At 35.3% G+C, this 25,506-nt stretch overlaps 1 protein-coding gene across 2 annotated transcripts in view; it reads right to left on the bottom strand.

Moving 5' to 3' along the window:
• The window catches only part of LOC126820603 (TBC1 domain family member 5), an 86,152-nt gene that overhangs the window by 26,872 nt on the left and 33,774 nt on the right, over positions 1 to 25,506 (bottom strand). The window contains exons 3-13 of one of the 2 annotated variants that reach the window (XM_056100791.1): positions 19,410 to 19,546; positions 16,339 to 16,444; positions 15,618 to 15,726; positions 14,848 to 14,937; positions 13,463 to 13,537; positions 13,063 to 13,130; positions 8,778 to 8,880; positions 6,686 to 6,774; positions 5,124 to 5,144; positions 1,307 to 1,357; positions 828 to 903 (exon numbers count right to left, since the gene is read on the bottom strand). In XM_056100791.1, the coding sequence (XP_055956766.1) occupies positions 828 to 903; positions 1,307 to 1,357; positions 5,124 to 5,144; positions 6,686 to 6,774; positions 8,778 to 8,880; positions 13,063 to 13,130; positions 13,463 to 13,537; positions 14,848 to 14,937; positions 15,618 to 15,726; positions 16,339 to 16,444; positions 19,410 to 19,539 (918 nt within the window). In that variant the 5' untranslated portion in view covers positions 19,540 to 19,546. The remainder of the gene's footprint in view (positions 1 to 827; positions 904 to 1,306; positions 1,358 to 5,123; positions 5,145 to 6,685; positions 6,775 to 8,777; positions 8,881 to 13,062; positions 13,131 to 13,462; positions 13,538 to 14,847; positions 14,938 to 15,617; positions 15,727 to 16,338; positions 16,445 to 19,409; positions 19,547 to 25,506) is intronic. The other variant, XM_056100790.1, reaches the window with a different exon arrangement.

Below are 25,506 nucleotides of genomic sequence, written 5' to 3'. Positions count from 1 at the left end.
GCTATGAAGGAAATTTTGCCTGCACAGTGGCGCTACGGCCTACACTTATTTCAAATTCCAACTGTCTAGGTTTCGGATTCTTTTATGTGTTTGTCAATGTGTACACAGGACTTGATTTCTCATCCAAATGACTAGACGCTGTTCTCTGCCAGATGCTCTGTACTGCACCACTGACAAGGAGAAACCAGACTGTAAATTCAGTGGTACTTTCTCAGTGAACACTGGGATTGAATTTCAACTGTCAAGGATTCTTTTATATGCATGCCCAATTCAACTGACTAGACACTATTCTCAATCTGATTAAAACATGGATCCTATTTCGTTTAGTTTTTTTGTAGTTCAAAATTTCGTTTTACTTGTCTTCACAACAATAGAATCTAAAAGAATAACCCACGTTCTGGTTGAAGAGAGGGATAAGCCAATGAAACGGTCTGTTATGGCGAGTTCTTGGGTAAACCACTAGAAACGTCAGAGCTGACTGATTAATCAATGTCTGATGTCATAGGGTCAAAAGCTGCTCGTGCGCCCCTGATGCGACCTTCCACTACAACCGGTCAGATCTTCAAGAGAGAGAAAGAGAAATGGGGTTTAACGTCCACTTGACACAGACTAGGTCATTTCGGGACTAGGTCAGATCTTCACGTAGTGTAGACCATCGAAAGTTTAAATAAATGAAACGAAATATAGATTTGTATTTTAATCAGATTGAACTATTCTTTGTCTAGAAACTCACCCAGCCACAGCCATACCCTGGCTCCCCTCCAGTTACATGCATTAAGTCTCATATGAGAGTTCAGTTATACTAAAACGGTGAAATTAAAACTTACCCGATATTGAGAAATAACAAAGTCTTTCGACATATACCAAGGTTCAACTGTTTCTAACACTTGACAAAACATGGCACTGAAATAAAATCATTTTGTATTTAAAACAGGATCATTTGGTTCCATTACTGATCTCAATTTTGACAGTGAAGGATCTTCTACATGCTGTCAACTGTATACGAGACCTCAGTATTTCGTCCTATCTGAATGTTATTTATTTTTACCAAGCCTAATGCCCTGAACCACTGGAAAAGGGAAACGAGGCTGGAAAATACTGAGAAACTTGCTCGGCCATCACTGTGAATGAACGGGATATACAGGACCTCAATTTTTCAACCCATCCAAACAACTAGACGCATTTCGTGACCAAGTCTGTCATCTGGCAGACTGAGAAATCCCATGGAATTTACTTGGCCAATGATGTGGTTAGCGAGCCAGCACCTTACTCTGGGGTGACAAGAAATAAAATCATCAATACTTACTATGCATCATGTTCCAGGTAACTTGGATTCATAATATCTTTAATCAATTCTCTAAAAAAAATACACAAAGTTATCAACTGTTTGAAGATTTCAATAATGTGTGTTTGTTTCCTATGATCTGAAAGGAAGTCTTCATTTAAAATGAAATGAAATGAAATAAAATGGGGTTAAACGTCCTACTGTTCTGCTCCGACTGAGCTAATGAAGACGGGCATATGCCATACAGTGTGCCATGAGGGAAATTTTGTTTGGACAGCGGCGCTACGGCCTACTCTGATATGGTATTCCAATTGGCAAGGGATCTTTTACGTGCACACCAATGTGTACACGAACCTTGGTTTTCTGTCCCATCCAAACGACTAGACAGCTGTCCATGTCAGACCCTCTGTCCTGCTAAATTGAAATGAACTGGGGTTTAATCTTTTGCTTTTCTCCACTAACCAGGTTAATGTCATGCTGCATGCTATAAGAGGAATTTCAAACTGTCAGGGGATCATTATTGTGCTGTCAATGTTTTTTTGCCCATCGTAATGACTTGATGGTTTCGCTGCCAGAAGATATATCCTGCACCATCAATAAGAGGAAACCAGGCTAAAAAATTCTGAGCTAGAGGAACTTTCGTGGCCAGGTTTATGAACCAGTGCCATACAGTTTCATTTGAAAGTTTAAAAATATATGGTAATCCATTTGGATAAGTTGTATTTCACTCTAAATGAATTTTACACAGCATTTCTTTTTAAACATACATGAATATGATTTAAGCTTTCAAAACATTTTAATCAACAGAAGCAATAGTCAACATAAGGATTAGAACATAAGAAAAACAGAAATAAAACATAATTAAGGTCCAAGGGAATTGATCACTAGTGGGCCACAGCACTACCGATATATGCATGTTCCTGAAGCAACGACTGCGAGTTTTACAACATCTGGCCGTTGCTTGTTTACTTCACAATTCCCGAACTTATAGCCATGTTATCTACAGACACGTGAGCAGTAGCGTCCAATCGGACGTTGTGACATCGCAACCTCCAAGGAAACCTTGACATTGAATGAACCTTGAACTTTGCAACTTGATTATAACAGGTAGACATTTTAGCTTGAAGGCGCGAGACTTGGTATTCGCGACGATCAAGGAATCTGATAGGCTCACAAGCTGGACTTGTACCCAATTGAAATTAGTGCGAAAATATGCAGGGTATTACGTGAAGGCCTTGATAAGATGTACGTAGTTAAAGCGAGATCAAGCCTTCTATTGAAGATGCCATATAGGATACATATTGCGATTCGGGTGCTTCAATACAATTTGTATCATGTTTCATAACTAGATCAATATTCAACAAGAAAACAACAGGATAAATGAATAATTGATATTTTTAGTCCTGCCCCGATGTCGAAGAAATAAAACTGTTTTATATCACAGTATTGATGAGGATCAAAATAAGGACCAGAACAATTTACAAGTGTTTGTGTACTTATTGATAATGTGTGACGTGGATAAATTATGAAATACGGGTTACATACTGGAGCGGCAAAAAAGACATAAAAGGAATCGTGATAATTCGATTCACTGCCTCGCGATTCAATAAGCAAATCATGAGAAGGTGAATCGCAATACATCGATTCAACAATATATATCGTGCCAGCACTATTAATCACAGTCCAGTTAAAGGTGCAAGTGCATTGAATATTGCATAAAGAGAATATAAATGACAAGTTGATACTTTTTATATATATATATAAAAAAAAAAAAAAATTTAAAAATTACCCCAAAGAAATAATTCCCAGAAAAATATACAGAAATAAATCTCCATATACGAACAAACCTAAATCCGCACCACCTACAAAATCTATATAGAAATTTTTTCTTTAATTTTTAAGAACTTAGCAAATAACCTTTTAACCAGTTTGATAACTAAACCTGGACATTAGACACCTGTCACAGACTTTATCAAGTACAAATTAACACACTAAGTATGTTTTTTATGTTGTGTGATAATTTGTACCTGTCAAAGTCTATGAATGGTGCCTTATCTCAAGATTTGGCAGTAACATAAGCGATAACATAAACATCAATGATAACATAAGCGATAACATAACGCTGGACTGACAATGGACAGAAGTGATAACATAAGCAATAACATTATGCTGGATTGACAACGAAAACACAAGTGATAACATAAGCGATAACAATATGCTGGATTGACAATGGACAGAAGCGAAAACATAACGCTGGATTGACAATGGACAAAAGCGATAACATAAGCGATAACATTACACTGGATTAACAATGAACAGAAGCAGTAACATTATGCTGGATTGACAATGAACATAAGCAATAACATTACATTGGTTTGACAATGGACAGAAGCGATAACATAAGCGATAACATTACTCTGGACTGACAATGGACACAAGTGATAACATTAGGGTGGATTGACAATGGACGCAAGTGATAACATAAGCGATAACATCATGCTGGATGGCAATGGACAGAAGCGATCACATAAGCAATAACATTGCGCTGGATTGACAATGAACATAAGCGATAACATTACGCTGGTTTGACAATTGACAAAAGCAATATAATATTAGATCATTGATCAAAATCAAATAACATCCCAACATTCACCATGCAGCAGTAATAAACAATCTCAAGCACAAGGCTGTAATAGTTGCTAATTTCCGTAGAAATAAGTTTATGCCAGTATTTACATGTAGTTATTCAAAATTCAAGCTGTCAGAACTGTTTTAAGAGGCTTTTAATAATCTGAATATCTTGAAGGTTTGGAAATAATTTCTGTTGAGTAAGTCTCTATTATACATTTTATTGTTAAATTTTTAAATCTCGTTGGTGTTCTAATCCATTTAAATCTCTGTTATCCAATTGGCTAGAGAGTTCATGTGTGCATTGAATGTTCAAAGCTTAGCCTCACTTCACCATTTTTAGATTAAATCATTAAATGGCTGTACTGTTCTGATCTACTTAAAATCAGACCTATCCAATGGCATCAAAACTTGATTATGGGCTTGTCATGTGAATAGATGTCTAAATTACAGTTTATATAACATTTGAAGCCAAATTAAGACAGGCAATAGGAAGCTTCAGCTCTTGCAAAATGTGTGCTTAATGAATGTATGTTGAATTAAGGCTAAGCTTTGAACAGCCAGTACGGTGGTTACATTCAGTGCACACATCTTGTCAAACCTTCAAAGACTATTATCTTTGCTCAGAATAAAGTAATTTTAATATATTCATTTTGCATTATTAATTTTTGAACTATTATAATTATAGCAAGAATGGCCAGCTCTTTATCTAATGTTCAATATACATCTGAGAGTGGAGTGAACCAAGAAAAATTTGATACTGTCTGTAAAATCAAAGTGACGATCTGGGACTTTTATGATTAAAATGGGGATTGGTTATAAAAAGTTCCTTTTCAAAAACTAATTTTCATTTAATATTCATTATCAATATTACTAATGAACCACAAGGTTTGATGATAAAGTGTATTTATCGAATATATATGTTATTTTGACTGATCATCTTCAATTTCTAATTCATTTTAAAAAATAAATTTGAAAAAAAAAAGAAAGCGATCTTTAAATAAATAAGGGCGGTTTCTCCTCAACAGATTTTCACCAACAGAAGAATAATAAACCCAGAAATGCAGAAGTCACCATGGCATCTATAAATTTATAATGGCATATTTTGCTCAAGAGATTTGGAAATTGGAACCCCAGAAATAACCATGAAATACAGAAGAAAGTGAGTATTAAATAGAAACTGAAATTAAATGGATTTATTTTGTCTAACCTGAAGGATTCAGGTACATAGCTGAAAATATATTGACACGGAACAAATAACTATAAAAAACTATACTGACACAAGGAGACAAATAATAACGTATATTGACACAGGAGACAAATTAATATAACAAAAAATATTCATACACACAAAAAAAAACAATACAAGGTGAACTACTACATGGATGAGTTGCACAACATACAGGGAAATTTAATGTCGCCAGATCAGATGAGCAACACAATACTTAAAGATGGGTTCCCAGAAAAGTATTTATCGGGTGGTTATTTCCAATAAAAGTATGTCAATTTTGGTATATATGGAAAGTAGAGATATCCAATCTCACTAGAAAAATACTGGATTCCCCGAAAAACACTCATGGAGCGTATACAGGACAAAAATGTAAGGGTTCCCCTAATCAACAGCCCGATGATTAAGAATTTCTGCACGCGTAATGTCAAAGGTCACACGCGAACATTGAGCGCTTGATGTACAAGTTGATAAACTTTATGAAGAGTTAGACGTGCAATACTTTCTGAGATAAAAATGACAGAAAAAGACGCGGGTAGTGGATTATCCGAGAATTTAATTAGGATTTGATATTTGTAATAAATAGTAAGGGATTAAAGACAACATCGTCTTATGTATGCAATGAATTCTCCTCTGATTTCCAAGACGTGACGTAAACATGACCTGGTTTGATCGAATTTTAATAGCAGGGCATTCCTTCGCAATTACAATGTTTGAGAAGGATTTGAAGCATAATTATGACAAATTAATTAGTTTGAATATGTTTTTAGTCCATATATATATACCATTAAATCACCCAGTATGTACGCGGGAACCCATCTTTAACATGAGTAAATTGCACATTCATTCATCTAGGTCATAATTACAACTTATGAGAATGAAATAAGAGTGGAAACTAATTGTAATCAATTTTCTAGTTCTTTTTTTTTTTACTAGTCATAAGTTTTGGAAATCGATGAGTATTTGTCCAAGGAAGGAGCATACAAAGTTTCATGGCGATTGTACTGAAATTAGCAGAGCCTTCGTCAATTTTTAAAGAATGAGACCCCAAGAAGAAGAACATGGGGATCTGTTCTTGTTAGGCCTACAATGTTTAGTACTTAGCCTAGCCCAAACAACAGGTTAATAAACAAATCCAATCTGATTAAAACACAGATCCTATTTCGTTTCGTTTTTATAGTTCAAAATTTCATTTTACTTGTCTTTACAACTATACTAGGATCTGGAACAGTTGTTATCATTGACGTATTCTAGGTGATGTGAGGGATTAGCCAATGAAACAGTCTGTTATGGCGAGCTTTTGGCATGAGCGGCACAGAACTGTGGGTAATCCATCAGAAACATCAATGCTGATTGGTTTATCAAATATCTGATGTCATAGGTCAAAAACCACTTGTATGACCCTCTGACGCGACCCCACAAAAAAACTGGTCAGATCTTCATGTAATGTTGGCCATTGAAAGTATAAAAAACGAAACGACATATAGATCTGTAGTTTAATCAGACTGGAATTAAAAAATATCATATATATATATTATACTTACTGGATACTCTCTATCTCACAAGCATGTTGAAACGCCTGATGATCACAGTGTAACACAAATATCAACGGTGCCAATAACTCATGCATACCCTAAAATATAACCAATATTCAAATATGAGCAAACAGCCTTTATATACACAGGGGCGTAATTCATCAAAAATTAAACTAAAATATTTAAGGAGGCAGCTATTTCATTGGTTGAGAGAGTTTAAATCCTAATACAAATTTTAGATATTGGCCAATGAAATCGCTGAATTCCTAAAATATTTAAGGAGGTAGCTATTTTATTGGTTCAGAGAGTTTAAATCCTAGTACAAATTTTACATATTGGTCAATGAAATAGCTAAATTCCTAAATTATTCTAGTTTAAGTTTTTGTGAATACAGCCCCACCGTTATATAAAATATCCTACTTTAATACAATATTACATCAATTTTTAAGTTTACGTTATTTACAATAGAGTTCTCAAAGGTAAAAAAATTTTTTTTTTAAATTTTGTATGATTGAAACTATTTCAAAATGTAACATACTGGTAGACTAAATTTTTCAGCTGAATGCAATAATGGAGAAATCAAAACGTTTTATCAAACACTAGTATCATTCATGCATTTAAGATTTTAAAAAATAAGACAGAATGAAAGAATGACAATCAATGTAACAAATGTACCAAACCAAAACATGAAATGATTGGATACAAAATGAAAGTAGAAATTGTGAATACCCAAGCATGCATTAATTTCATGATGCACTAAAGGATTCAAACTAATTTCAAAATACTTAAAACTAAAATATATAAAGAATACAGCCATTTCATTGGTCAAGAACTCAAATTTGTGCTATGATTTTAGTGCTCAGCCAATGAATCATCAGTATTTTTAAAATGTTTTAGTTTAAATTTTCATGAACAGAGTCTGCAGTACCATTATTGAGCTAAAATTTATTGTTCTGAACTTGACGTGCGCTATTTGAAACTTTGAGTTCATATGCTTCAGTGTGCACAAAATATATTTATGTTCTACAGGATGACTAACGCATAAACTCAGATTTCTATACCTCTATTGTTCTGCCGATGGCCCAAAGGATAAACCGAGTTTATTTTTTATCTGCATTGAAAGCTCTATATTTTCATGACATCTAACAATGAACCCCATATCGAAGAGTCATGATCATGCGATGTCATAAAAATAACAAGTGCTTGTGGAATATTATCATAACATCTATGGTGAGCTCCTCATCAGGAGAACCTTGATCATATGATATCATAATAATAACAAGTGCTTGTGGGATATTATTATAACATCTAATGTTGAGCTCCAACATCAGGAGAACCTTGATCATGCTACGTCATAATAATAATAATAATAGCAGGGGCGGATCCAGGAATTTTTGCAGGAGGGGGTTTGCCAGGTTCCTGTTAAGGAAATCTGTCATCATCGTCTCTAAATTACATAGGCATACATACAAATTGAGCTTTTTAAAGAGAGAAATCATTTCTGTAATGATGTAGGATCACATTGTGATTTAATGTCATTGATGCAAGGCATTCATTTTATTTTATGTAACTGAGCAGGGTGGGGTTTGGACCCCCCAAACCCCCCTCTGGATCCGCCCCTGAATAGCACTAATAATAATAATAAGTGCTTGTGGAATATTATTATAACATATGGTGACCTCCACTTCAGGAGAACCTTGATTATGCAATGTCACAATAATAATAACAATAGCAATGATAGACGTCTCAGTGTAATAAAATTACATTGTAATATTATTATGACATATAGTGACCTCCCATATGCCAGGAGAATCATGCCATGTCATACTACCGTTAATAATAATAATAACGACAAAAATAGCAATGAGAGACGTCTCAGTGTAATATTATTACTATAACATCAGGACAACCTTGATCATGTGATGTCATAATGACAATGAGTTCCACTGTGTAATATCATTATGACATATAGTGACCTCCATATGCCAGGAGAATCATGAAATGTAATAATAACAATAAAAATAACGACAATAATAGCAATGACAGCAGTTTCAGTTTAACATTAATATAATAACATAAAACAAATAAAAAGATGGAGTACCTGTTTATAAGATAAATTATAATGTTCACGACTAAAACAAAACAGAATATCGATCATCATCTCACGTAAAACTTCAGATTTAAAAAACTCTAACTCAGGAAAACTACACAAAAATAGAAAATAAAAAACAAAATCAAAAATCAAACTAAAACACGGATGTTAAAACAGAACAAAACCTTTTTGATTTGGATGGCAAATCAAATGTGGAATTGTTCTGCGAAACGGAAATCTCTCGTTCAATGTGAAATTAATTTGCAAGATGCAGATCTCTGTACATTAAAGTGATTTGGTAATGTATACAATCATGTATACAATGTCAGTAATGTACACAAGGCAAGTCATGTATACAGTGTCAGTCATGTACACAGTAAAAAGTGAAAGAACAAGACACTAATTTACATAAAACTGAACGAACTTTGACACAATAAACATAAATAATATCAAATTGAAATTTATATAGGGTACCACTATATTCAGTTGCACAAAACCCTAAAATCAACTTCGGTCAATGTTAACAGTCTCTATTTTTCCATTTACACGTTTTTCTCTTAATTTATTTGATTTTGAAAATTAATTTCGGCATAAATTAATGTTATTAAAATCGAGAAGAAGTTTGAAAGCTGTTCGTCTTTGATAGACTTGTATTATGATTAAAGAATGATATGTCGATAGACGGAGGAAAGACAGTATTCATAGAATAAATTTTTATGTCAAAATTCACATGTCAATTGATGGAGAAGATCTATGTCAAAATTCACTTGTCAATTGATGGAGAAAAGACAGTATTCGTAGAAAAACTTAAGATTTATGTCGAAATTCACATGTCATTTGATGGAGAAAAGACAGTATCCACAAAACAATTTATATGATCTATGTCAAAAGAAAATTTAAATTATAATCAAAAACATCAATCATGACTATCTGAAAATAAATCAAAACAAAAGTAAAAGAATTAAAGTATGGCTAGTGTGATTTCTACTTGATAAATCTGGTAGGTACAATTAAACATGCCATGCACTATTACAACATCCTTGGTATCCCCAGTGGTATCAATCTGATCCACTCCACTAACCCCTGGTTCCATTCCATTCTGTCATTTTTATCGACCATTCAAAAAATTTCATAAATAGAAATTGAGTGAGGAAAGGGAAGTAACTCACACTTTCTTGAAACTAAGATTGCCAAATAGTTGTTGTAAACTTTGTCAAAATATTATAGTGCATCTGTTTGTGTGCATGTCACTTCTTAGACATCAAATTTCTTGAAAATTGAGAGTACATGCTGCTGTACAATCTGTTTCACAGAGGATTACGAAAGTCTTCTAATATCTCTGTAAAAGATGACTGCCTTCAATACGTGATGTCACATTGGCTCAATGGCATGTGCATTGTTTACATAAGACGTTACTGAATTGGACAGAATGCTGCCTTTTACTCATTTTAATACCCATTTACACTAAATAGGAAATAATTTTTACCTACATATACTTAAAACGTCTTTATTTATTTTTATAATACATCAAAAAATGTTTTAGAATTTAATTTGTAGGAGGAAAAAAGTTAACACTTGGGGCATCGATGTCATCCTTATCAGTGATTGTAGAGGCCTAGCTTATATTCACTGCTGATCAGTGTGACTGCTGTATTGTTGTGAACATAAACAGTCACGCAATGACCAGATGACCAGTGTATGAACTGTTTGGTTCATGGAATCAACTACGTGGCCAATGATATCAACAAGGGCAGATAATTTGAATTTTTGCTCCCCCATGAATGGACTCAAGGGTTAGTGGAGTAGAACGGAACTATGCCACTGGGGATACTGCGGATGCTATTACACATACACATCTAAATATATATATATACAAGCTGCATACATGCTGATATTTACAAGATTCATTTCATTATATTTTATGTTCCTGAAGCTGACAATGACTTCAGATGACCTAATTCTGTAACTGTTAACACCAAATAAAATTAGAGGTAACCGGTACGCCAATCGAGTATGCCATGTATGATAGATTAATTTAGACTTTGCCAATCAATGAAATCACACACATTAAGTAAGACTTAAGCCAATTGAGGAAATCACGTAGATTAATTTAGACTTTGGAGAATTCTGAATTTGATTCACCATATCTTGATGTCCGATTGGGCCTATCTGCAGTCAGACCCTTGCCAATCCAGATGGATATTTTCGGTATTCATGGACAAAACAGAATCTGTATATTCAACCCAGGCAGGGGAGAAGTCATAAAGACATGACTTTTTGAAGCAATGGTTATGAATATCATTAACTCATTAACCACTGCTACATATGCAAGAAATAATGGTGAAACATCTTCATTGGCCTCACCCAATTAAAATTAAGAGACAAGAAATTTCAGAAAAATTATTTTGATTGTCAAGTTTTGATATCCACGAATCTTGTAAAATTCAAATGACAATGCATGATGATGACACTGGCAACTATGACAACAACTAGAGTTATCTTCCTCTAACCTGACGATAAGAGATGTCAGGATTCTCTTTAGCGAAGATAAATAAAATATCAACCATTAAATTTCTCATCTGATTCGACTGAAAAAACTCAATTTTTGGATACCTGTAAATGACAGAATTCATTAGTTTGATTTTATAACTCCACCACAGGTAAATATTCTTCCAAAATGTACCTTTTCTCAAATTCTCCTGGATGGTTTTTTAACTGTACCTATTGCCAATGGCATTTCCTTCATATATACACATTATTTTCTTTTTAGAAATATATAGGTGTACATGGAGATAGGAAAGAAATAAAGATCATTTTTTATACTTTTCAATTTTTAAGGTGGGTACATCCCAGTGATGGGATTTTGCCTGTATATTCCGGACACGTCCGACGCTATTTCCCAAAGCTGGCGAGACACGTGAAATTAAGAGTACAATAACTGAAATGAAAGTAGAAATCTTGTGAGACACGCGAAATTAAGAGATGTAAACGTGACGAATCTCACACGTCTAAAGATTCTATTTTGATGGCATATTTTCGGATTTATGATCATATTTTGCATGGGGTTATATAAATTTGAATATTTTGTTGACACATGATTTTTAATTGTGGTCTGAAAATGCCTGCTTAAATAACAATAAGAGTTATGCCCCTTTATTTTCGGGAAAAAAAGTCTGACAAGAAAAATTTGAAATCCCATCACTGGTACAGTCTCTTCCTAAATGGCTTCAGCGTTTAATCAATCATGTACATTTTTATTATCCTGGATAAATATCCATGCAGAATGAAGAATATGTATCACAACAACATGATAAGAAAGCATATGCTTGATTATAACATTACTCCATTATAGAGAGAGACAAATGGGGTTTAACATCCACTCAACACAAACTAGGTCATTTCGGGACTAACACATGGTTCAATTGTAATACAATAATTCTCTTGTACATAGGGGTCTTTAGCAGTGAGAAGAAAATGGAGGACCAGGGGAAAACCCACGAGATTGGACAGACGACCCTACTCCTTGTCACGTACAACCGGGGAATCAAAACCACACCAGTTGACTCAATGACAGACCGGCCTTCCAACACCCTTACTCCATTATAACCAACATGTTCGAATGATGCTTGTTACACTGGTTTACCATCATCTGAATACTGACCAAAATATGTGAATAATTGTCTGGAAACATTAAAAACCACGTTATAGGCTAATGGTAATCCATGATTAGGAGAACATTTTTTGTGTAGACCTAGACAGTATTATCATTTTATTATAATTTTTCAAGAAACAGTACGATTTTTAACAGTCAAAATGTCAAACAGGAAGTAACCAAATGAGTTAAAGTCGTCTGTTTATAAGGGAAGTAACTCTAATAATGCTAGGAATTTTGCATTCGGCTAGTCGTTTTTGTCGATAACAGTCGCCATGGGTGGTGACACCAAAAGTCGACTTGGGTCAGCTAAGAGTTAAAGTATATGCAGATTAAAGTCTGTAATCGTTATTGGTTGAGGGATTTTTAATAATAAAATAAAATAGTAAACATTTTTTCTAGTTCTCAGGAGAGGGGTATAATATAGGCTATGTCTGTTCCCCAGTCCCTATTCAGATACAAATCTGAATAAAAATATTGTTTATAAAAAAAAAAAGATTTAAAATCCCTCGAAATAAGGATCAGCAGCATTAATTTGGTTATAAAGATACGTAATTAAGATAACATATATAACAATGTCAATAACATTAACAGCAAACATTTTGTTAAAATTGTGTAAAATAAGCTGATGAAAAGACTTACGTTCTGATGACATCTTGTTTTATAGTCAGTCGTAACTCATTATCCTGAAAAAACTTATTCCATGGACTCTGTAAATAAAATAATTTTTTCCTTTAAAGATACATTATGTATGATTTAGATAAAGAGATAGCCATTCTTGCTATAATAGTTCGAAAACAGATAATGTAAAATGAATAATTTGAAAATTTCATTCAAATTACTTTATTGCGATCGAAGATATTAGCCTTTGAAGGTTTGACAAGACATATGCAATAATTTCAACCACCGCACTGGTTGTTCGAAGCTAAGTCTCGCTCCTCCATTTTAAAATTAAATCAAAATATGGCTGAACCTTTCTAAACTTTTTAATATCAAGGAGAAATCAGATGCCATCGAGAGTTGATTATGGCTCCAGTCTCACCTCGTTATTCTGTGACAGGGGATTATTAAGAGAGAGATCGATCCCTTCAACTTCTTTTCTCGGGTTTACAATTAACTGCAATAAAAAAACAAATGAAATAGGGTTTAACATCCTACTTTTATGCACCAACCAGTACAGTGGCGGCGCCAAGGGGGAGGCGCAATTGCCCCCCCCCCCATAAATCTGGTTTGCCCTCTGTTTGTCCCCCCCCCCCCCCCAATAATTTTAGAAAATAAAGAAAGTATTTGGTCGGATAGACTGGTGATCAGGCGAGAGACGGCATCTGATCAGCACTATTTATCTCTAGAATCGGTGCCTGAATACTGTCAGACAGCATTTCTGACAGTCTATTTTTCAAAATGTTGGGGGGAAGGTCCCCCATACCCTATGTAAGGACTCCCTACTTCGGCGCTCGTGTGTGGGCTTCATCGAGGTTCGCAAGTCTGTTCGTTTGACACTGTACCTCAATATCTCAATGAAGATTCAATGATCTTCATAAACAAGCCTGAACATAAGGCAGCGGTCACAGACTTTGTCAAGCGCAATATATATGTTGTGGGATAATTTGTACTTGACAAGTCTGTGACAGGTGCCTTATGTGAGAGAGAAATGGGGCTTAGCGTCCACTAGGTCATTTCGGGACTCACATATGGTTCAATTTTATTTCAATAATTCGCTTGCGCATAGGGGTTTTAGCAGTGGGAGGAAACCGGAGGACCCAGAGAAATCCACGAGGTTGGACAGACGACCCTACTCCTTGTCACGTACAACCGGGGAATCGATGTTCATAAAGTAAATAGAATTAGGTTTCATCATCAAACCATGCTAATGACGAAGGGCATACACGATGCGATGTGCCAGGAGGGAAATTTTGCCAGGATAGAGGGGCTTGAGACTCGATTACAACTTTTAGGTAATCTTCAATACAAATGATTTCCAGGATCTGCATCAATAACAATTTGAAGCCAGATTTAAAAATCCTGAGGAATGAAACAAATACTCACTACTTGAAAAACTTACATGTACTGGGAATAAAACAAATGAATTGAAATGAGGTTTAACATTCTCCCATTCTGCCCCAATTAGGCTGAAGATGGGCATATGCCATGCTGTATGCTATAATTTGTGCTATAAGGGAAATTTTGCCTGCATAGCAGCACTACCGCCATCCATCCAGCAATGTGGTTCCCAATAAAACAAATAGTCACTACCAAAAAAATGTTATCTTAAAATAAGCTTGAAGAGTTTGAATTAGAACGAAGTTAGTTGATTTGAGAGAGGAATCTGGGAAGGCTGTGTTAGAACGAAGCTAGTTGATTTGAGAGAGGAATCTGGGAAGGCTGTTCACCACTAAACAGATATTTAATTTGTTATCTTAAACTTACTTTATTTTTGAGATCTTCATACTTGTTTCTCCACAGCAGTGAATGTTCTGACCAATTCTCTTTTTCTTCTGGTAGAACTTTTAGATATAACTAGCAATACAAACCAAATTACAGAATATGTGGTATCATTGCAGAAATGAAATGAAATGGGGTTTAATGTCCTACTGTTCTGCTCCGAACGGGCTAATGAAGAAGGGACAGAAATTAAAGGCATGGTGCGTGACACCTTGTCGAGAGTCCAGTCCAACGAAATACAGATTACAATATGTGGTATTGTTGCAGAAATCAAAGAAATGGTGTTTAACACCTGGTCACAAGTCCAGTGCTTGCATTGTTTAAAATGAAATGGGGTTTAACATCCTACTTTTCTGCACCGACTGGGCTAATGAATATTCATAACAAATCACAACACAAGGTATATATGCATAGAACTACTACTTCTCTGTTATTTAATAACGACATTTCATAACACATACCCAGGTCACATTTTCACACATGTGTTACGAAACGTTATTAAATAAACTGAGAAGTAGTTATATTCACACATACCTTGCACTTTGTTTTGTTGTGAATAGTTACAGTAACGTTAACCGTACATCTAAATGTCAATTAAATTGGGCTAATGAAGACGGATACTGCTTTAAAAACCATGGCCCCCAAGCAATGTGCAGCAACCAGGAAGATACTGTTTTAAACACAACTTTCAACAGATAAATCGTATAGAATTATTTATGAACCTTACTATCATTAAAATAGAATTATTTACGAACCTTCCAACAGACACTGCGGAACCGACTCGATCGTAAATTTCCGTCCATCCCCTGTTCTTGTAGTTTCTTAAAATAATTCTGTCTCATAAAAAGTCTTTCCCATTCAGAGCTGAATCAAGAACAATTACAACTTTCATATACAACATCAGCACTAGCCATTATACATTTTATGGCCATGTCCATGTCCATGTTTAGGCTATCAAATAATTGTTCAAAATGGTGGTACTCTAATTCTTCCGTATTAATCCCCTCATAATATGGAATCAAACACTGTAACCCATGTACATGAAAAATTTATTATCACCCAATAATACATTCTACAGTAGATATCGCTTGTGTGATAAATTTCACAATCTACTTTTGATATCAAAAAAGTCTCGTAGGAGATTCTCTATATCTTGTGTATCTAGCACTAATTTATTTCACATTCGTTTAATATCAAATGTTTATTTAAAAATTTGTAAAAAAATTTTCTGCACCAGTGCTATTGCTCACTGAGCCACTGTGGTTGCCCTCAAGTTGCAGCTTAGATTATCACATACAGACTGTAGGAGATGGAAGGGACTATTTTGTAAAGGATTAGTCTTTCATAGTGAACAGTCTGAAGCTGCTTCACAATTGTTTACCTGTCCAAGAAATGACCGAGTGTGACGCCCAAGGCACTATCTCTTTCTATGTCTCCTTTTACATTTTGTTGATTATGGTTTAATATAGAATTTACCTGTATGAATGAGCATGGCTGGCAGACGATGATTCTGAACCTGGACTACCATTGTCATGACTACCAGCCTTTTTCAGATTATTGTTATCTGACTCTGGAGTTACAGCTGAAAGATGATAATTTCCAACTCAGTACTTAGTAATATAAATGTATAATAGCTTAAAGATAGTATTATGGGAGATAAGATAAAGAGCTGGTAGTTCTCACTATAATAGTTAAAAACTAGATAATGTACAGGGAATAAGCTGAAAATTTTAGTCAATTTGATCCACCCTGAACCGAGTATTTAACGATTGAATTTTGAGGATAACCTCGATCCTCATTACTAAAGTCGGTGAGATAAAAAACATAGTCTCGATTATCCATATTTTGATTTAATCAGAAGCAGCAAATCGGAACCTAATCCAATAAACATGGCAGGCTAGCGATGCCATCGAGAGTTGATTAGGATCTGGATAAGTTAATTGATGTCTAATTAATAATTTCTGTAACATTTCAGGCCTAAAATAAGACCAGCAATTGGCAGATTAAGCTCTTGCATAATGTATGTTGTTTAAAGATCCTATATTTTCCTTAAAGAGAGAGAGAGAGAGAAAGAGAGAGAGAAAGAGAGAGAGAGAGATGCCAATGGGGTTTAATGTACATTCAACACAAGTTGACTAGTTGAGAGAGAGAGAAATGATGTGTAACCTCCACTCGAAACAAACTTGGTCATTTTAGGATTAACATATGGTTCAATTTTATTTCAATAATTCGCTTGCACGTATGGGTCTTTAGCAGTGGGAGGAAACCGGAGGATACAGAGAAAACCCATGATTTTGGACAGACAACCCTACTCCTTGCCACGTACAAGCAGGGAATCGAAACCATGACACTTGACTCAATGACAGACCTGATGATACAATCATACAATGCGCACGCATTAACCCTTCAGCCACCCAAGCCCGCTACTTTCCTTATAAAATTGCAATATGATATTCACTATTCACGAATAATTCACGAATGTAATAACAATTACCATTGCCTTGTTTAAAATTAATGATGATTTAAATGGCTAAAATGATTTTAAAATAAGTGAGTTAGTTTGCAAGTACCAAGTATGCCATCTATAATAGCTGTAATATCTCTCCATTGTTACAGCTTCAGCCGCCCAACAATCAAAAGTCAACCATAACCTTTCATTAAATTCTACTCCCTCTGAAGTTCCTTTGATCCCATTAATAAATTATAAACTAGCAGTAGTCTAGAACTCCACTGTTTATCATGTTTTATGTTTATTTAATAATCAGTCCTGTCACATGAAAGGCTGTTTTTCTTATATTGATAGACCATACTCATTAGTGACTTCATGAGTTACTTTGGAATTAGCTACAAGAACGTAGCTAAAAACGTTGAGATATACTGATGTGTTTGTTTTTAGCTACGATTGGATGCCTTTAGTTCCAAGTGGCAAACTCAATTTCTTTATTAATGCATGTAACATATTTAAAATAAGATAAGTTTATGCTATTATGATTAATTAAACTTAGAGTGGCCAATGTAGTGGCACAACTGTCGCCTAACTCCAAATATTCGCATTTAAATTAATGAAGCGTTGTTTTTGTCTGACATTCACCGCCATCGAAATCCATTCATAGTTACAGAGCTTTAGATTGCCCTATTGATTGGCTGTTATAAAAGCCTTATATTTAGCCCCGCCTTCATGATGACAGCGTATCGTTTAAAAAGATGGCGGTCTTAGTAACGGCTTAATGCCTCGATTTTAAAAACGACGATTTGTACCCGTTTCAGGTAGGATTATATGCTTAATTGTAGTTGGGTCTGGCAGAAATATTATAAATAACAATAATCAATCGTTGTTTTTATTAAAAATATTGTCAATTTTGTTTACAAATGCCAGGTGCGAATCGCTCCAGCATGTGCTACATTGAAGGTGATGGCCTCATGTCTTATCTCGAAACACGGAGGGTTGAAAGATTAAGGTTTGTTATCTACTTTGGAATATGGTCAAAATGGCAGCGATCACAGTGTTGCTTTGACCTGAGTCTATGAATTCCATATTTTTAAATCTAAGTTTCTGATTCAAAGAATTTTTGAATATGAAGCATTCAGTTCTATGATCTACCGGTATTAGGTGAGCATTTTATTTGACTGTCAAATGAACCTCAGATCCTGCATGAAGTTAAGACATATTATGGCCATCTACACACTTATTGTATCTTATAAATCTCCATGCTTAAATACAGCATTTGAAAACTTGAATTTTTAAATTAGTTGGCTATAAAATAATGCTTGATTACAGTAATGAAGAAGTGACATTATTAAGAGATAAGAGAGAGAGAGAAATGGGGTTTAACGTCCACTCGACACAAACTAGGTCATTTCGAGACTAACACATAATTTTTTAAAATTTTATTTCATTACTTCGCATGCGCGTAGGGGTCTTTAGCAGTGGGAGGAAACCCCGGAGGACCCGGAGAAAACCCACGAGATTGGACAGGCGACCCTACTCCATGTCACGTACAACCGAGGATTCGAAACCATCAAGAGATAAACAATGGGCCTTATTTATTGTGTTTGAGAGAGAGAGAGAGAGAGAGAGAGAGAGTTTAATGTCCACTTGACACAAACTTGGTCATTTCGGGACTAACGCATGGTTCTATTTTATTTCAATAATTCGCTTGCATGTATGGGTCTTTAGCAGTGGAACGAAACAGGACGACCCAAAGAAAACCAACGAGATGGACAGGAGACCCTATCCTTGTCACGACTACAAGCAGGGAATTGAAACAATGCCACTTGGCTCAATGACAGAGCCTGTGATTTCATGTGCATGCGTTAAACCACAAGACCATTTAACCCCCTTTGTTATTCAGACACTATCTAGGTATATTTTTGTCCCCAGTTCATTAAAATAAAAATATTTTCACACTTTAAGACTGGAACAGATGACCTATATTATAAGTGAAATAGATAACCAAATATGATGAGTAGAGGTGACCTAATTTTATGAGTGGAACAGATGCCATAATCTTAGGATTCTCAAAAAGACATAAATATTCAATTCTTACGTGGTATAAATTTATCAATGGTTTCAATAATCTCATCTTTAGTAACTGATGGGGCACCATTCCCTGTCAGCGATGCTCTACGAGCAATTCTACTGGTTGATTGCCGTAACTTCCCTAAAACAGTCTCCATAGCTCATCTACAAAAAAGGTTGAAATATTACTATGATAATTATCAACATTATTAATAAATACACAAGCTAAACTTGGCTAAACATAGGTTGCCAGGCAACAAAACATAACATAATGTCACAGCAGCTGAGTCATCCACTCTGACCATAAAATGTTATTGGAAAAACTTACGTATACTGGGAATAAAATGAAATGAAATGAAATGGGGTTTAACGTCCTACTGTTCTGCTCTAACTGGGCTAACAAAGATAGGTATACGCCATACAGTGTGCTATGAGGGAAATTTTGCTCGGACAGCAGCACTCTGGCCTACTCTTATTTCAAACTCAAACTGTCAAGGGTTCTTTTATGTGCACTCCAAATGACTATAGACTGCACCACTGACAAAGGGGAACCGAGCCGGAAAATCCCCATGAACTTATCTGTCGATAAAGGTTTTTCTTTAGGTAAACCCAATATCCCCATGAAGTCAAAACAGATTGGATGATAACAATGATGCTAATAGATGGTTTACGAGATTTTGCAAAGGAAGTGCAGCAAGGGTAATAAATCTTGTAGTAATTAATAGAAATGATTGAAATTGGATGGTCTTCTTTGTTTCCATCTAAATAATACATACAAATTTCAAGCAGATCAGATGATACTTTTTGTTGCTAGACTGTAGATTCTGCAAAATGTAACTAGAGAGGATTGGGTTTAACTTCCACTCAACACAAATAATTTATCTAGGTCATTTCTGGACTAACACATGGTTCAATTTTATTTCAATAATTTGCTTGCGCGTAGGGGTCTTTAGCAGCAGGAGAAAACCAGAGGACATGGTTCAATTTTATTTTAATAATTCGCTTGCACGTACAAGTCTTTAGCAGTGGGAGGAAACCGGAGGACACTACATGAAGATCTGACATGTGGTACTGGAAGGTCGCGTAAGGTCCGTCGTACACGTTTCTAGTGGTTTACTAGTCGCTGTAACAGATGGTTCCATTGGTTAATCCCTCACACCAGGGGCGGATTGGGCCACCGGGCGATAGCCCGAAGGGCCGGTCGGACAAAAAATGAAAAAAATAATTTTGTCCAATTCGTCTAAAAAACCTTTTTTCTGCTGAACATTAGATGGGGGGGTGGGGGTATTGGATCGGCCATGGAGCGATGATGATCATGTTGTATGTGGCCGGTGGCTTTAACGGGCCGCCACGCCATCACTGGAGTCTGGAATGGGCTGGTATAATAGACTTTCTGGGCCGGGTGTGCTGGGTGTGGGCCGGAATTTCATCTGAAAATTTTATCGGATTCACCCGACATTGTCGCCCGGTGGGGATACGCCAGAAACGTCTGCCATTGGTTCGTATATCCAAAAAAAATTCAATTTTAAGACCTCATCAAAATTTGGTGATAGCTGGTCTGCTGGCTGAATTTGACAGAGATTATAATCAGATATGCCACCAAATCGCATATTTGGGGTTCATTTTTCAAAATTTTCACGGGGAGAGCACCCGGACCCCCCGTCCGGGCTCCGCGGTCAGTAAAAGGGGCCGCTCCGACATGGGAGCCAGGGCCAGTTCCGCCCCTGCCTCACACCATCCAGAACACCTGTTATATAACAACTCTTCAAGATCCTAGTGAAGTACAGACAAATAAAAGGAAATTTTGAAATACAAAAAAATAATGAGATTGTCCCAGTAATCTCATGTTCCTGAAGCAACGATCGCGAGTTTTACAACATCTAACCGTTGCTTCAGTACTGGGCAATTCCCGAAATTTTGCGCTCGTTGTGTTTACACGTGATCAATTAGCATTGTCCAATCAGGGGTCGTCGCACATAACACACTGTAAACAAATATGGCGGCCTCCATAGAAACTCTTTGTTGATCAGGTATGATTTCCAGCAACCTTGACATTGATCGAACCTTGAACTTTGCAACTCGATTGTCACATGTAGACATTTTAGCTATAAGCGCGAGACTTGATAATCGTAACAATATTTTTAACGAAGGAATCTGATAGGATCACAAGCTGGGCTTATACCCAATCAAAAATAGTGCCAAAATATGCGGGGTATTACGTGAAGGGCTTAATAAGATGTACGTAGTTAAGGCGAGATTAAGCCTTCTATTGAAGATGCAGTAATCTGAACAACGCAGATCAGACAATAACTCTTGGTGGCTATTATCGGAGATCACTGAAAATATATGACATTTTTCATATAGCTAATGTTCTTGAATAGATCGGATGATAAATTTTTTCTGTAGAGTGTTCAGAAGAAATCACAATATTGTAGACAAGGTTTGATCATGTGTCTATCTCACTTTACTGGCTCCATTATTGTCAACATGATTGTCCAGACACCTGATACTATAGCTCTAGGTGTGATATGATTGTCCAGACACCTGATACTATTTGCTCTAGGTGTGATATGATTGTCAGCATGATTGTACTGACACCTTGATACCAGTAATGGGATTTCAAAAAATTTCTTGTCGGACATTTTTACCGAAAATAAAGGGGCATAATTATCATTATTTACGCAAGCGATTTCAGACCACAATTAAAAATCATGTGTCATCAAAATATTCAAATTCGTACGTAATAAAAAAATAGGTGCGCCTCATTATTTTTCATATTTAATTCCTGTACGGCATTCAAATTTGTGTCAGTAATATTCCTACAAAATTATGTGTTCTCGTAATACGATAGAATGAAAGTGTGCCAGCTACTCTCGACCCGTACTTTTGTTCAAAATCACCTCCAAAATTACCGTATTTTTCGGGGTATACGTCAATACTTTTTTCAGAAGAAGCCCGGTATTCGTCCTATACTACGTTTGACTTCTATACGGATGGAGGTAAAAAAAAAAAAAACATCCCAAAATATTTTTGGCAGTGATCGTCGCTCCACGATACCGAGCCATTGACATCATCTGCTAAATAATAATTAACTACTTACATGTACACTATTTCAATCGAAATATTTGTCGACATTTCTCAGCTTGTTTATTTCTTTTTTTTAAAAACATAAACCCTATTCAAAATATTATCATAAACCCGAGAATATGCCATCAAAATAGAATCTTTCCTCCGACGTGATAATTTTCGCGTCTCGTGAGATTTCTACTTTAGTTTTTGATTATTGTATTATAACCACGTGTGGGTGTTTGTGTAAAATAGCTTTATTTAACATCTGCTTCCACCGAAGTCATATCGCCGACAAATTAACGGATATATTGATTTATAAGTTTATGTGATAATTGTCACGTTTACATCTCTTGTAATTTTACGCATCTCGCGAGATTTCTACTTTAGTTTTCGATTATTGTATTATAACCACGTGTGTGTGTGTGTGTGAAATAGCTTTATTTAGCGTCCGCTTCCACCGAAGTGATATCGCAGACAAATTAACAGATATTTTTTTGATTTACATGTTAATGGATAATATATTGATTTGGGGTGTTATATACTCTTAAAATATGTGACATTTATGATTAGTTTATACATATTGTCGGCTCACATCAATGGGATTAAAATGTTCGACAATGGAGAAACTACGAGATAAACACGTAGATTAAAATGATAATAACTCTTATTCAAGTTATTGGATTGATGAATAGTTCGACTTCTGTTTAAGATTAGATTGATGAATTGTCCGACAAAGGATTAAGTCAGTCAATCAAAGCAGATTAAGTAGTTAATCAAGGTAGGTGTATAGACGGTATAAGACAATAAATACGTTGATCACTTAATTACCTAATCAATCCAGCCTATTATCAACGATAATCGGGTTGAGTGGTAGTTATACACTCAGTACACTATATTAATATTGGAATTTTGAATATCATTCACCATGTCTTGATGTACGATTGGGTATATTCCTGGTCGAACAATTTAGGATGTCTGGAAAATAGAATCGGACATGTTCGAAATCCCATCTCTGCCTGATACTATAGCTGTAGGTGTGATATGATTGTCAGCATGATTGTCCAGACATCTGATACTATAGCTGTAGGTATGATATGATTGTCAGCATGATTGTCCAGACATCTGATACTATAGCTGTAGGTATGCTAATGATTCTCAATACAATGTAAGATAATATCAATCTAACAACAGCTTTGATGCAGATTAGAATAAAATGATGAATTGTGTTGATCTGTTATTATGATAAGTGATTGGACAAGTTCTGTATTATTCAAATTTAGTTCCATAGTCATAAAAACAAAAGGAACTACACCGTCTTGATGTTGTGAAATGAAATGAAATGGAGTTTAACGTCCTACTGTTCTGCTCCGAACTGGGCTAATGCTCATACAGTGTGCTATGAGGGAAATTTTCCCCGGACAGCAGCACTATGGCCTACTCTTATATCGAATTCCAACATCCAAACGACTAGGCAGCTGTCCTTGTCAGGCTCTCCGTCCTGCATCAATGCAGAGATCGAACACCCGAACTCCAGGCTAGCTAGAGAGCCAGTGTCTTACTCACTTAGTCACCTCGACCCCACGTTTTGATGTAGGAAATAATGACATGTTGAATTAGGGTGAGCTGATCTCATCATGTGTTATTGTCAATTAGTGATAAAACAAGACCTGTTAGACATCTGAAAAAAAATTGTATTTAGTGATTTTTTTTTTTTTTTGGGGGGGGGGATTTTCATTTCTGAAAAGCAACCTTGGTTCTATAAAGATTGGCTCTATCCGTGGACATAAAGTTTTAAATACTGAAAGATACCTCAATCAATTGGACTAAATAAACAACTTTAATCGGTACTCAAATTAAGAAGATTTAGTTATTTTAATATGAAGTCAGTATTTTCTAGTATGGTACTTTAACTCTAGGTGTTCTCCCTCTCCTTTTTATAGAGGTTATTTACCTTTAGGAGTTCTCTGGTTCAAACTTATAGAGGTTATTTATAACTAGGAGTTACACTACTCTACCTAATAGAGGTCATTTACATCTAGGAGTTCTCCAATTCCATCTTATAGAGGTTATTTACATTTAGGAGCTCTCAGACTGTAAATGAAGGGGTATTCCAACCAATTGAAGTTATATGAGTTCTCCAAATCCAGCCTATAGGGGTTAATCATTATTTACTAGAAGCTCTCCATCTGAGGACTATAGAGGTTATTTACATTTAAAAGTTCTCCAACTCTAGATTATAAAAGTTATTGATATGTAGGAGCCCTACACTACTCTGGCTGATAGAGGTTATTTACATCTAGGAATTCCCCAACTCTAGTCTTTAGATATTTTTAGGAGCTTTCCAACTCTGGATTATAAAGGTTAATTACTTCTAGGAGCTCCACTACTTTAGCTGAGGTCATTTACATTTAGCAGCTCTCCATCTGTTATACGAAAGTGAAATCTACATTTGGGAACTCTCCTGCTTTAGGTGGATATTTACATTTAGGTGCTCTACTACTCTGGATGGTTTATTTAAACTATTACTACAACTCAAATGATTTTACATGCTTTTTTTCTCCAGCTTGTAACTACAATAAATGTTGAAAAAATATCAAGCAATAACGCTTTGTTTGATTCATGGCAGTGATTTCCTGATAAAATAAAAACAATCAAATTCTTATTATACAGTCTGTAAGCTGTTTATTGATTGGCTCTCGTGTTTCCGTAGAGATTAAAAGATAAATAATTTACACATGCTTTCTATTGATTTGTGCCCGACTCAGCAGCTAATTCGAAGCGCAAGCAAAATATCAGTAAAATAATAATTACAAATCTCTCTTTTATAGTTTATTTAACCATAAATACTTGAATACACATGGGTTATTTTATATGCATGCATATCATCAACAAGTAAATTATTTTTCTAATACAATTATTGCCAGACTCATCTTACATCCTTAGATGACATTTAAATAACATTATGATTGATAGACTTTTATTCCTAAATGACATTTAGAAGGGGAGGTATAACATTAATAAAATAAACACACAACACTATGGATTTTCTATTACTT

Source organism: Patella vulgata, chromosome 5 (assembly GCF_932274485.2).
Source record: "Patella vulgata chromosome 5, xgPatVulg1.2, whole genome shotgun sequence".
In the NCBI taxonomy this organism is placed as follows: Eukaryota; Metazoa; Mollusca; class Gastropoda; family Patellidae; genus Patella; species Patella vulgata.
This window is presented reverse-complemented; position numbering and strand designations above follow the sequence as displayed.